The sequence below is a fragment of the Pygoscelis adeliae genome, unplaced genomic scaffold (genome assembly GCF_000699105.1).
Source record: "Pygoscelis adeliae isolate BGI_AS28 unplaced genomic scaffold, ASM69910v1 Scaffold760, whole genome shotgun sequence".
Taxonomy (NCBI): domain Eukaryota; kingdom Metazoa; phylum Chordata; class Aves; order Sphenisciformes; family Spheniscidae; genus Pygoscelis; species Pygoscelis adeliae.
In genome coordinates, this window is record NW_008823868.1 from 38,651 (window position 1) to 52,432 (window position 13,782).

The 13,782-nt window shown below is 54.3% G+C and overlaps 1 protein-coding gene across 1 annotated transcript in view; it reads right to left on the reverse strand.

The window, feature by feature from the left end:
- SIK3 (SIK family kinase 3) overlaps nt 1-13,782 on the reverse strand; it is a 40,347-nt gene that overhangs the window by 7,044 nt on the left and 19,521 nt on the right. Inside the window, 13 exon segments of the mRNA XM_009332353.1 lie at nt 2-356; nt 908-1,017; nt 1,724-1,809; nt 2,123-2,248; nt 3,027-3,177; nt 6,325-6,468; nt 10,086-10,156; nt 10,731-10,886; nt 11,393-11,546; nt 12,378-12,487; nt 12,599-12,676; nt 13,279-13,422; nt 13,590-13,700. Of these exon segments, the coding sequence (XP_009330628.1) occupies nt 2-356; nt 908-1,017; nt 1,724-1,809; nt 2,123-2,248; nt 3,027-3,177; nt 6,325-6,468; nt 10,086-10,156; nt 10,731-10,886; nt 11,393-11,546; nt 12,378-12,487; nt 12,599-12,676; nt 13,279-13,422; nt 13,590-13,700 (1,796 nt within the window).

Here is a 13,782-nt window from a genome sequence, read left to right on the forward strand (position 1 = left end):
GTGCGCCTCGGCGCGGTCGGCGGTGAGCTGCTTGGACAGCTGCCTGTGGCCGTAGGTGAGGGAGGCCATCAGGTTGGCGCGGTGCTGCATCTGGATCTGGTTGGCGCTGGGGCTGATGGGCATGCCCCGCGTGTGGGAGGACATGCTCTGCCCGGCCACGGAGGTCCCTTGCAGGAGGTTGTTGCTGACCATGTCGCCGGGCTCCTGCACTTGGATAGTGACCTGCTGAGGCTGCGACTGCTGCTGCAGGCCCAGGCACGTCAGCCCCATGTTTGGGGGAGGGGAACAGTTACCGGACTGCGGGAAGATTGTGTTGTGGGACGGCATCCCTTGGAACTGGGACTGGGAGGCGGCACCTACGAGGAACAAAGACCCTCAGCACCCGCGCCAGCCTGCGGCGAGGCTCGGGAGTGAGATCTGCCCCGCATGGGAGCTGCTGCTCTTCTGGGCCACACTGGGAGTCCCAGCAGCGTGCGCCTGTGGGCGGTGGGGAGCGCTGCTCCCGACCGCTCCATCACGCCGCGCCAGCGTGCAAAGGTCGCAGCTAGAGCCCCTTGCACAGAAAGAGAAACAAAGCGGAGCTGACGGTGATTTGCATAAACCCGAGAATATCAGCCCTTCCTCCCCACCCCCGGGAGCGATAAGTAAGGATCTTATGACAAGAAACCCAACAGCACGTTCCAGCTGGCAGCTCCTCGCAAGCTCTCGATAACACCAGCCCTTGCTGCCAGATGGAGACTCTTTTACATCATCGGCAAACCGCGCAAGGACTAGGCCGCAGGGGGGGGGCGCCGCCCCCCCGGCCCCCCCCACGCTGTTTTGCCCGGAGGTGTGACAGGACCGTACGGCTCTGCCGAGCGGCCCGCCCAGAGGAGCGCAGATGGCTCAGCAAACTGTCAGCGCTTACCGTGGGGCTGGAGCACGCTGCTGCTCACAGGAGGCGGGCTGCTGTTTGGTTGCCTGAAGAGGTGGTTATTGGGGTGGTTCGGGGGCGGGCTGGACGGCTGAATCCGTAACCTACGCAGGGAGACAAGCACCTTTTCAGCATGCCTGCTCCTTATTGAGACGCCTTTCCAACTGCGAGAGCTGCCGCCAAATGCTGTGTTTCTCTCGTTTCAAATAAACACCATAAAGCCCTCGTTTGGGATCCCAAGCTCTTTCACAGCTTGGCTTCTCTTCTGAGAGCCACCTGGCTCGCCCGAGTCACGCACACAGGTAGCGAGCGTAACCCGGCGGCTACAACAGAAACCCCCGGGGACAAGGACACCGCAGGCTCGCCTCCTGACTCGCTGTGGCCGGTGAGAAACCTTCCTTCCTCCTTTCCCGTAATTCAGCCTGCCTCATCTACAAGTCAGGGTGCTGAAGCCAAGGACGGATACCTAACCAAAAGCCTGAAAAGGTGTGAGACGTCCAGCGGCAGCTCTGAGTAGAAAGCATGAGCGAGACCGGCTGCTGAGGGGAACGCGTTTTCAAGCCGGTCAAAAGGCAGAACCGTCAGTCACCCGTTCAAAGCAGATTCGTGCCTCTAAATCATCTTTCTCTGCTTCTAAAGGCCCTTCAGACAGAACCCAGCTAAAAGGACTGGGCACGTTCACCTGGGAACCGGCTGTGCCATTCTAACTTTGTACGCTTCCAACTCGGCCCCACACCCTAAGTGCGTTAGCTCGTCCCCGGGCTTGAGTAAAACCCATTCCCCAGAGCTTCACTAAAGCAGTTTCTTTACCTCTGAAGCTGGTGAGTGAGCAGGGCTGGCTGGTTTTCACACGGAGCTTGCAAGGGTGGAGATGGCTGGGGTGGCCGGATACAGTCCTGAACCAGGCACCAGAAGAAAACAAGACGTGTTTGCAATCAATAACGTCTCAACTCGGAAATTTAGACAACGCTGATTGGTGAAGTAGGACATATCCAGATTCACCAAATACTCGATCCCTGACTGCAGCTCTGGCTATCGCAGCAGCTGTGCAAACGTCACTGCTGAAGTCCTTCAGGCTTGCTTCTCATTACAGCAAGCTGAGCGGTCTACCCTCCTCCATCCCGCCGGGACCCGCTCGGTAGTTGTACCTGCAGCAATGCAGGAAAACACAGCTAAGGCTTCAGAAGCTCTGGCTCGAGGCTCCGGTACCTGAATCTGCTGATGAAGAATCTGATGGTGCTGCTCCTGCTGGTACAACATGTGCTGCTGCTGCGTCTTCTCCAGCGTCCTCTCGTCCATGTGCCCCCCGTACATCTTCTGAAGCTGCTCGCACTCCTGTAATGAATCCAACACACCCTCTAAGCGACCTTCTTGTGCACGGCACGCTTGCTGTGCAGAAAGGCACCCTCTGAAAAAGCCAGTAAGGAAAGCCTAATCCATTTGATTTGACGGAATCAGGTGTGCGGGAACACGGCTAGCTCAAGCCTTGGAGAACAGAAAAGAAACGGATGCTCCCGACGCCAGGCTGGCACCGCTGCGTTCCCTTAAAAATGCAAGCGCAAAGCTCTAGTAATGGTAATTTCAAGGTGGAAAGAGCATCCCGCATTTCTACCCCGTTGCAAGGTGAAAGTCCCGTCCCGGGGCCAAATCCCACTCGAGCCACCGATAAGACGTGCGCTGGCTGCGTAGGGAAGCGCATACAATACACTCCAAACTCTGGCGGTAGGAACCGCCCTTTTCCCGGGACCCCCTGGAACAGCCCCAAACCTTCGCCGCCATGGGAAATGCGGGAGAGCAGCAGCCGCCGCAGTCTGACGGTGCCGGTGGGACCCGCGAGGGCAGGCCGAACCGCCCCACACGTGGGCGCAGCGCGGGGTTTGCTCTCCAGAAGGAGGGGGGGTGGAAGCCCCCCAGTGTTCCCAGCTTGCGGGTGAACAGCGCGCGCACGTAGAGGACGCGCGGCAGGGTTGCTGCAGATACACAGAGGGGAGCAGCCCCTCGGCCGGCAAGCCACCGGGAAAGATTTCACTTTTTGCGCCCCGAAGCAGCAAGGCTGAGACAGTAAAAAGCCCTCGCGGGGGCTCTTTCGAGGCCCCCCACCCCTCTCTTTTACCTGCTGAAGCTGCTTGATGCTACTGTTATTGCCCATCTTCTCCAGGTGGGCTTTGAAAGCCTGGATGCTGGCAGCACCGTCAGAGAAGCGCCGAACCGGGGAGAAGCGTTCGGTGGGGAGGTGCAGAGTATTTGAGTCCTTGTAAATAGAACTGAACACATGGGGAAGCGGGTTAGCGGTATCAGCTAAAAAACAAACTCCGGTACAGAGACATTTAGTTTGCACCAGCCGTGCCAAGTTCTACCTGCCCCCTCACCCAGAATAAATCACGTTTTAGACCAAGAAATAAAATGCCAGCATCACCGTGAACAGGAAACAGGATTACCAAGGATCCTCGGTGCCCGGGCAGATAAATGTGTTTTAAGGTTGGAGACGACTCAGCCACAAACCAGATTCCAGATGGGCAGCAACTCGTTGCCCATCCACACAGATGCATCTATCCCTCAGATGGAAAAGGTTTACAGAAACCGTTCAGCATCCTAAAAATGTAAATTCACCTCTTCAGCAGCCGCTTCCTGAGCCTTCCGGCTCCCCAGGGCCCCCCGACTACATCCGACGCCCGCGGAAAACTGGAAGGGCCCATGGAGAAAGGAGCCTGACGTGTTCTGCGGCCTCTGAGGAGGAAGGGGGGCTGGCATCCATGCTTAGAGATGCACTGAATTAAAGAAAGAGGGCAGGAACGTAACTCTGCACAGTAGGGGAAATCTTTCTAATGCGTTAACCAAGCTGTCGCTTCGCATCCCGAGCCTCCCAGTTGCCTGGATGCTTGGCGCTGGGCAGTCAGAATGGGTACATTTGAAAAGCAGAGACAGCCAGTATCGAGGCAACTGCGCCCGGGGAACTACAAGCACTTTCCCTTCACAATGAGGTTTCTTCTTCACCATCAGAGGGAGCCAGATTTTTTTTTCAGGAGCTGTTTTCTCCCAAAGTTGGGGCTCCCCATTATCGAAGCCAAGCACTAAGCTCCTGCCCTGCCATTAGGGGCAACCTGTATTATCACTAGCAAAGGTAACTTTCCACACACACGTCGCAATGTGCCTCGTAACAAACAGAATCGGGTTTCTCTGCCCGCCCTGACGGTTTCTGTGCAAATGCAATCTATAAAACCCAGCAAACGATAACTTAACGGTACAGGCTCCAACCGTGGCCTTTGTCTGTGAGAAGGTCGCGGAGACGTGGCCTTTACAAGCACCTCTGACACGCCGGCACTAAACCAAACAGAAGCCCGTCTGGCTGCACAGCGGTGTGGTCCTGAACTGCATTACCGCAGGCACGTTACTGCCGCAGCTACTCTGAATATGGCTCTTTACTGAAGCCTTTTCCAAGAAGCGAAACTATTTCTCCTGGAGAGGCTCCCCCTTATCGGAAGGTGACTGATGCTGACCATTTCCAGCACGCTGGGTTTAGTTCCTGTCGCTTGGTCTGCCTTGGTAGGACGTACTTCAGTTTTTGTAGGTGACAGACAACTTTCTTCCAAGGACAGAGCTGTGCCCCTGCCTTTTGACGCCATCCCACCCGTTATCCCGATCCATTTGATCTCCTCTTGTATTGATGGAAAGCAGAAGCTACAGACAAAACTACGCTGAGGCTCCCAAACCCGCGTGGCCAAGGCAGAACAACTGTACTGCCGTGGTCGATCGTTGTACTTCAATTCTGCTTTCAGCTACTGAGTTACCGTGACCAAAACCGGGCGTTGCGTAAGAAGATGGCTTCAAATACGTTAAGTGCTAAAATAAGACCCACCTGCCGTTCGATAACTGAGGTCTATTTATGTGACGACACAAGACCGCTAACGGTTTCTGTGCCATACGTGTCTTGGACACAACATGGGGCGATCTGCTCAGGCCACGGTCAGACGAAGTTTCTGTGATTTCGCAGGTGAAACACGAGGCAGGCTCACAGCGCGTTACGACACCGAGGGCGGAATGAGCAGATACCACCCTGTTCATGAAGCAACAGCCCCAGGACTCCAAAGCCAAGAGGCAGAGGTGACACCAATGTATTTACGGGGTAAGTGTGCTTTAACGGTCTTGTAAAAAAAAAAAAAATAATCAATTCCTGCAGTGCGTGAGGCACCCGGCTTACCTTTACGATTTGAAGCAATCCTGAAAGCAGGACACAGCACATTCTGGTTGTTTTGCAAGCTGCACTCCTCTTCCTATCAAGCTCTGACCCTAGAAATCTTTCCCCTCCTGCTCTTCCCATCCCCCAAGCACCTTTGCGAGGGAGTAACTTCAGGGTAGAGAGGTGCTTATCTTGGTTTTCCGGAGTTCCAGCGTGGCACTAGCACTGTCTCAGTCTGCTCAGAGTTCACCTGTCTCTGCTGATTACATCAGTGCTCAGCTCAGCAGGTATCTGGCTACAATAAAAAGCGCTTTGTCAAGCTTGCCAGGGTCAGCTGGCTGAACGATTGAACACGAGCACCAATCCAGCCTGGTAGGCGACTGCCTTCGCAACAGTCGCGACCAACAGGCAGCAAACTCTGCAGTTTGCAGCCGGTTTGCGCTCTCAGCACTGAGAGGTTCAGAGCCCCGGTTTTTAAGCTCCCTCTGTGGCATTAGCATCTCCGGTTTGCTGCTGTGGCAAGGACCCTTGTGTCACTCGAACACCTCTCTCCCTCAGGAGTGCCCCACCCACGCATTTTGAGTGTGTTTGGATCCAATCTGCAGAGGTTCCCTCTTTCCCAGACGTTGTGATTTTTTTTCTTCCCACCCCAGCTTCCTTCCCCCACATCATTCCCATCAGGGGTTCGGATCAGAAGTACAATGACTCTTGAGGAGCTTTGCAAAGAGACTTTGCAGTCAAAACACACAACTCTGGTGCAGAACAGTGAGGTTTTTAAGCTCTGGCGTAGATGACTCTTGGTGCAGCCTTTTGCCTGCGTCTGCCTCCAAAAATGTTCTGTAGAGAATCTGCTCTCTACTGCTAGCTTGACACCTACCATTGCAACAGAGAAAAGCTCTCCTCTGAAATGAATAGCTCGTTCCCAGCCCTCGTGTGACGGCAGCCATTCTGGCAAATCATCTCCAGCCACAAAAACGGGACTGGAGGGGAAGAGCCAGCCGATTCCTGCCCCTGCGTTGCTTGTATCTGCAGGCACGGAGCCCGCGCCAGCGCAGAACTCCAGTGTCCCCAGCGCGGCCGGACACCCTCTGCTCTGCGGGTCCGCTCTTTGCACACTTGTTCCTCCTCCTCACCCCTCCCTGCCAAGCGGGATGTCCTCAGTGCTCCATTCCAGATGACATCTGAGCAGGATTCCTGGCGCAAAGCTGCCCGAACGGCCGGTGCCATTACTCACCGGTGCTGATCGGGTACCAGGTGTGGAGCCCAAGCCCGGGGTCGGAAGGACTGCTGTCCTAGCTGCCTCTGCAAGTCTGGAGGGATTTCAGCTGTAGGGTTGGTCATTGCCAGAGTGTGCCTTTTTGACCTATTTGCCAAGTATCTGCAACAAGCAGGAGCACATTTTATAAGAGACTGATGGGAGTACTCCAAAAACAGGGAGCGTTAGATAATCCAGAGTAAACGGGAAGGAAGAATGCTTGCTGCAGTGCTCAGAACCGACCGGGGAGAAGCACGCCATGGACACGCTGCCCACGCCCGCCACATCACCGGGTCTTCAGCGCTTAGGGGACAAGTGTAGTCTCAGCTGCTTGTGTGCTACCGCCAGCCTCAGAAGGGAAGACCAGCCATTTGCTCTTCCCAGCAGGAAAGCCACGTTTCATCTCAAGGGGAATGCTGGTATATCCCTTTGGGAATACCCAGGCAACTGCCTGCCCTCCACGCGGATTCACTCCACTACAGCAGGTCTGCCTCCCTCCCCCAAGGCCCCACTGAGCCACGGGGAAGTCTGCTGCATGCACGGAGCCGAGAGATGAGTCAGAGACAATCCTAGCAAGAGCGGGCCGGGGAACGGGCGCAGAGCAGAGCTGCTGCTCAGCTGCACCCTTGCAGGACGGCCTTTGCTCTTCAGACCTACCCTGGGACGCCCCGGGCCTAGCCGTGAGCAGCGGCCAGCTCGTCACGGCAGGGGAAGGGTGCACGAGGGCCACCCCACCAGAGATTACGGGTGGGTAGAGCCTCCGGCTGCCTGAGGAGCAGGAGGAAGGGCGCTGGGCTGAGGAAGGGCTGGTGCCCAGCCCGGTCCGAGTGCGCCATCTAGTCCCTGCTCCGCTCTCCGGGGAGTCGGAAACCACCCGGTGATGCGCAGGGCAAAGCCAGAGAGGGAAAACGAGCAGCGAGAGGGTCCCTTCCTCTGGAGCCACAGCCCCCAGCGCTAAGGCTGGGCTTGCCTCTCACACCAGAGCCTGGAGGCAGCAGCTTAACCTAAAGCACCCTCCGCACTGGAACCAAGAGACCTCAGTTCTTTTGCAAACCCCCTAAAGACTGGGGGAGCGCGCAGGGCAAAACTAGGAGCCTCTGCTTCGGCAAGGGTGTGACGAAGGGCCGCACGGCTCCACCAAGCGCCTACCCAGGATGCCCTGGCTTGCGGCGAGCAGGGGGGCTAGCGCTTTACCCCCTCAAGGCCAGGTGGGATGAACGCCCGCCTGTGAGCTCAACTATTTCTACTCTTGTGAACCACCAGCAACGAGGCAGCTGCGGTTAACTGTGACAAAGATCCCCGGGCCAGCAACACCAGGGATACTAATGGGGAATTCTCCCCTTCCCTCTTTCCCCGCCGCTAAGGCTCCCTGCAGCTTCAACTGGTGAAGCCCGGAAGAGCAGCAAACAATACAGTCGTTGCCTTCTCCAAACCCGGCCTCTCTTTGCTAGCTACCGAAGCCACTTAAGCAGAAGGCAGCAAGTTAACAGAATGAAGAGTGCTTAGCGTTGTGGTAACTTGCCAAAGCCTGTGCCATTAGCTGTTTAAGAATCATTTGATGCAGACGGGGAAGGTTTCCCAAAGAGCTTTACAGTTGTGGTTTGCTAAGATCATTTTATTTCAGACCTCCAGGGAACAATCCAATCATGAGCTGCAAGAGCCTTTTGGGTGGAAGAAAGTTTCCCCAAACTCAAAGGAGATGTGACTGTTCCCTGGAACAGAGAAAAGACTATGCTCTGTTTTCAAGGTCAGATTAAGGAGGGCAAAAACTGCTCACCGGTGGCTGCATACAGAGTGTTCGGAGCGGTGTTCTGAGAAGCTAAATATTTGCATCTGTCCCTGATGTTAATGCTATTTACCCTTCTCCTCTGATGACTACTGACATGTTGCAACATAAGGGGGTGGAGAGCATGTTAACACACCACCTGGATGGGGCTTTTTCTGGGCCATCTGGTGGAGGAATCACCTGTGGTATGAAAGGATTAAGGGCAGCACCGTCGAGAGCAGCGAAGTGACCTATGGGTCCAAGGAGACTTGCCTTTCAGTGGGATCTGAACATCGCAGTGGCTTGCAACCTACAAAATACCGCATGTGGGTTTCAAAACCCTTCCAGCTGAGCTAACGCTTTAACTTAAAGGCTCAACTGAAACCTTAGGTTTTAGAGAGGTGAAAATCTGCCCAGGTAAGATGTCCAGGCATCCCCTTGCCAAGAATCAGATTTATCTGATTTGCAGAGTCAGAAATACCGTCTACTGTCTGAGGTGTTGTCAGTGGACATTATGGGCCCTAAATTACAACTTTTAATAGCTATCTAGGCAGCACGGCTGTGTATAGAGTCTGCGTTCCTGAGCCCTGCTAGGGAGGACAGCGCACAGTTAGGGTACGGCAGCTTAACAGGGGCTGAATGCAGCCTACGGCGCCTGGAGAGGTGCATGCTCTTCGCCCGCTCAGTGCTACGACTTAGCCTCATTTCTTTCATCGTGCTCCCCTGCAGCTGGGGCAGGTCACGAGCATGGACCTTCCCAGTACCCTGACTCGGTGGATGAGCAGCAGCTCGTGAAGCTGGAAAATACTGCGAGAGCGGGCAAAGACGAGGGTGGTGAAGAACGAGAGCATAAGGCTACGCAGAAAACACAAGATGTGTTCTGCTGAAGGGCTGTGTCAGCTAAGGTAGGGCTGGAAGCGAGTTCTTTCCCATGCACCAGCTTTGACTTTCTTCTAAGCTCAGGTAGGCAAAAGGAGTCTCAGCGCACACTCTGCACAGTCTGTCACCGCACACACCCACCGGCCAAATCCCCCCTTCGCTCTGGAGCGCTGAAAGGAGAAGAGTTGGCAGAGGCTCTGGAGCGCGACCTCCACCCACCCCCGTGCTTCTCTGCCTGCAGCCAACCCCCAGTTTGAATCCTTCTCCCAGCCCCTGAGGAAACGCTACCTTACTCGAGGTGATGGCCTGTACAAACTGGGGGGGAATCCAGAAAACTTTTCAGGTTTGCGGTAAGAAGTAGGAGCACTCGGTAACCACACCCACCACACGTAGCGCACCGGCTGGTTAGCAGAGAGGAAACTACGCGAAAGCTACTAAGAAAATGTTAGCAAGGACATGGTTAGTGTTTTCATGGATTCAGAAAGTACAAGCATACTCTACCCGCTTCCCAGTACGTGTTTGCAGCAGGTAAAGAGAACAGAAGTTTCCAGCCTGACAGCTCATAATCCTTTCCTTATTGGAGCAGACTATTTTAAGGCCTACTGCGAAAATTAGAAGCTAGAGGTACCCGTATTTCCAGCAAGCTCACTTTAAGGCATCAGAGTTGGATGTTTACTGCATGTCTTGATACAAAAGCTGCACTGACACCCAAGGCCACAGATGAGATCCTCCTACCTCCATCACTCAGCAGGGAGGGGTGAATCACTTAGCACTCTCATTTTGCAGGTTAGTGTGGATTGCATGCTGGTGCACACTAAGCAAAGGAATTTAGCGGTTTCAGAGTTTCTGGAGAGCCCGCTGCTCAAACAGCTAACCGTTTCAGGGGGAGTCCAGCTTTGTAAGCACCTAGTAGTGTCAGAGGAGTAATTGCCTACAGTAATCAACACCCACAAGAACAAGAGAAATGCTGAGCCTTCGCTGTAACCAACACTGTTGCCTGTGATGAGGTTGCTCATGTTTTAATTCAGCTGTGGAACACCACAGGGTAAGCCTCTTGGAGGGTAGTAAGGGCAAACGTTAACAGACTGGGGGTTACCTCTGCACAGCTTCCTGATCTGGCTCCCCATCGGAGCTCTCCTCATCCACAGGGGTGACAGCCGGGACAGCCTGCAGAGAGAAGAGAAGCCACGGGTTCCAGAAGGCAGCCGGCGCGGTCCCATCCGCACAGCGGACACCTGACCTTCCCGAACAGGCTTTCACAAGAATATATGCCAGCTCCTCTGCGGCACCAAGGAGCCCTTCCGACATTCCTTCCCCAAACAGAACCGCCTGTACAAGGTTGCTGCTTCTTTTGGTGTTACCAGGAAAATTCAGTGATACAAATGCCTCAAGGAAGAACGTACAGTAACGCCCAAGACGGACATTTTAGCTTTCTCTATTAGATCAGCAAAGGAGAAGAAAAGCAATCATTAAAAAAAAATTCACAAACACTGTGTCAATTCCAGAAGAGGAATACCGCCTCAGCTGCCAGCTACCGGAGAGCACGGCAACCCTCCCGCAAGGGGACAGAACGCCCTGCCGCTCCGGAGGACGTGAACCTTCGGAAGCAAGCGGGCGCTCTCCCTGCAGTGCTTCCAGAGCGCCACTCTGTCTGCTACGACCTGGAGGCAGTCACCTCTGCCTGCGGGAGAAGGTATTTATAAGCACGCCACCGACTCTCGTCTTTCCTTTCGCTACTTACTGGCGTCATAGTGACGAGCGGAGATGGACCCCGAGGACGTTTCAGCAGTTGCTGTGCGTGTAACTGGATGTTAGCTCCGCCATCTGACGCCCTCCGCCCCAGAGGGCCCATGCCATTCAGGAGCTGCAGGGTGGGGGGCTGCAGCAGGGACTGCTCCTGGGAAGCAGACAGACAGCGCAGTTATCAACCCCGTACCGGAGCCTTCCAGTACCCGAGCGCTAAGGTCACAAACCCAGACACGGGCACGAGAGAAGACAAGCCTTCTGGGCTTCAGGAGAGATGGGGGATTAATCACCAACATCTCAGAGCTGACGTGGGGCAGAGAGAGGCAGGGTCAGTGGGAAAAGCAGTGTTTCACTCTCCATTTCCCTGCACTCTGCTCGAGTTGCCAGGCAGGCTGCAACCCGCAGCTCCGAAGCCAGGCAGCACAGTCCTACTTCTCCCCAGCCCAGTAATTAATTTCATATTGCAGTGTTCTTTCCCTCTCCAGCTTTTTAAGGAACCAACTAGAGTCATACCTAAAGAGACAGCAAGAGGGCAAATCTTGAAGCTTATGGAGTCCAAGGAATCGGCAAATAGGGAGAGCAAGCGCGAGCACAAACACGCACCCACGTGCCGGCGGGGCACCGACTGCAGCAGGGAGCACGTGCACCTGCCAGTACCTTGTACTCCAGCTGACCCGTGGGCTGCAGGTTCTGCCTAGGCAGCACATTGTGCATGAAGTTCACATTCGGGGTCACCTGCAGGAACGGAGCCTGAGGAGTGACGCGGGGGAAGCCAGGCAGGAGCTTCTGCAGATCTTCCATGACTTCCGTCCTGTGCAATCACATTTACAGACAGGTGAATTAGCAACGATGTGAAGACAACCAGCCGCGGGCCCAGCGCGCTCAGCTTCCCTTCACAAAAGGCTTCTTATTGCCCTGGAAAATGGTCACAGAGAGTAGCCAAGCCACTCTTCGGTTTCCGTTTGTCCTTTTTCCCCCTCCGAGCTGAGATTTGCCAGAACCAGCTCTTTGCATTAACCTCGATCGCATTTATCACAAAAAACTTCAGCTAGGACATGACAGGAGTGCTGCTTAGGTGAGAAATTGGCTTGCACACCAGTCAACACCGCTATAGTTTACACAGCGCTAATCAGGAAGAAGAGAAGGAAAGAATCCCATCCTCATCCTCAGCTGCAATATTGACCAAGTTGTGCTATGGGACCAGGACGTTTAAAAGAACGCTTTTGCTAAAGAGATACACCTTGAATTTCTTCCTCTATCTAGCAAAACTCAGGTTTGCAGAAATAACTCCAAGCCACTCACAGCAGGAGCAGGAAACCAAAGGTTTGATACCAGCTATGACACAGACGCCTGCACTCACCACCACCTGGTGTGGCTAGAGCGAAGCAGAGACCTGGGACCGAGGGGCACGCCGTGAAGAGTATTTCCCAGCCCAGAAACTGGAGACCACTGCCAGTTCAAACGGTATCAACTCTTATATACCACAGAGCCCAGAAGTCCCCCTTAAGGCATTAGCCTCCCATCTGCCAATGTAGCACATGAATAAATCTGTGATACCTCAGAAGGACCAAAGTCATGCGCTAGGAGTAAATCTTCAAGTTCCCTTAATCCTCCGTCAGGGAGTCAAGAGTCCAGTACTAACCGTGGGTCAGCTACTCCAACTGTGTGCCTTCTCATTGAAAGGTAACGGACCAGAGCTTCAGGTGACGGCTCTTCCCCTTCATCACTGTCCAAGTTCATCGTTCCATCAGTCTGGGCAGGCAAAACATTGGAGATGTCAAATACAACGTGAGGATCAAGCAAAAGGCTTCAATGCAAGCCCAGGAAAAGAACTCGCGGGGGTCATTAAGGGGAGCACCTCACCTCTACAATTTGGTTTTCAGGGTTGATGAGCTGGACTTGCGGCACGTTGATGCTCATGGTATTGCCCGTCTGTTCTGTCTGCTGAGCGGGGAGATCAAAATCAGAAGACATGATTCTGTAGCTGTAGGACATCTCCTACAACCCCTTTACAAACACTGCCGGATTAACACCACTGCACAGACCTAACCACCTGGGAACAGGGAGGTGACCCTGGAGCCAGTGAAGATCTGTTTATTCTTAATTCCCAAGAGGCTGCCTCATTTTCCCTCCTCGCTTCTGCTCAGGCAGGGTCAGCATCTCTTCTGCTTCCCCTATGACCGGGTCCCCTCTTAAAGCAAACGTTCCTTTCTTGGACAGCAGCACAAATTGAGGAGGAAGCATTGCGCAGCAGTCCCAACACACTCTAGGTCCCAACCAGCAACCCTCGCATTGCCTCCTCCTCTGTCACTTAGCTAACACAAGACTTTCTCTGAAGGGTATTCGCTAAACCCACGGCCGACGAACAAACTGTTCCTAACCTCAGGATTACGGCACCCTAAAGACGCATGAAGTTCTCAGACAAGGAACGTTTTGACACTCCTGCCAGGATGAAGACACCTCACCCAGCACGTCTGGGTCTGGCAGGTAAGGGACTGGCTGGCCTTCCAGGGCTGGAAGAACACTATGCAAGCAGGATCTACCTGGATGTTAGCAGAGGTGGGGAAGGTCATGGTCCGTGGTATACTTGGAGATGCTGCAATGCGCAGGTTCTTGTGCCTCTTCAGACGGTCGCAGAGCAGGCTGTAGATTGCACTGTAGTGATCGTAAGCATCGGCTCTTAATGACTAAAAAGAGGAAAAGGCAAAAGCGGTCAGTTCTTTTTGTCACGCAATAAAATACGCTCCGCACTGTGCTGAGGTTGCTCAGTTGCTAGAGGTGAGAGGCAACAAACACGGCCATGTGTTCTCCAGTGGGAATAGGCAGGACGTGACCGTCAGCTGTGGTGTCCTACCTGAATTGTGCGCTCCTTGTCCAGCCCCATGTCCGCCATTGCCAGCAACACATCCTCGTTCAGCGGCTCCATCTGCCTCTCAGTCTTCAGGTGCTGACACTCTGCTATCAGCTGCAAGAGCACAGACACAGACTTCAGTGCTGACATTCCCAAAGGCACACCAATGAGTCACAGCGCTCTGAAGAACCAAGGC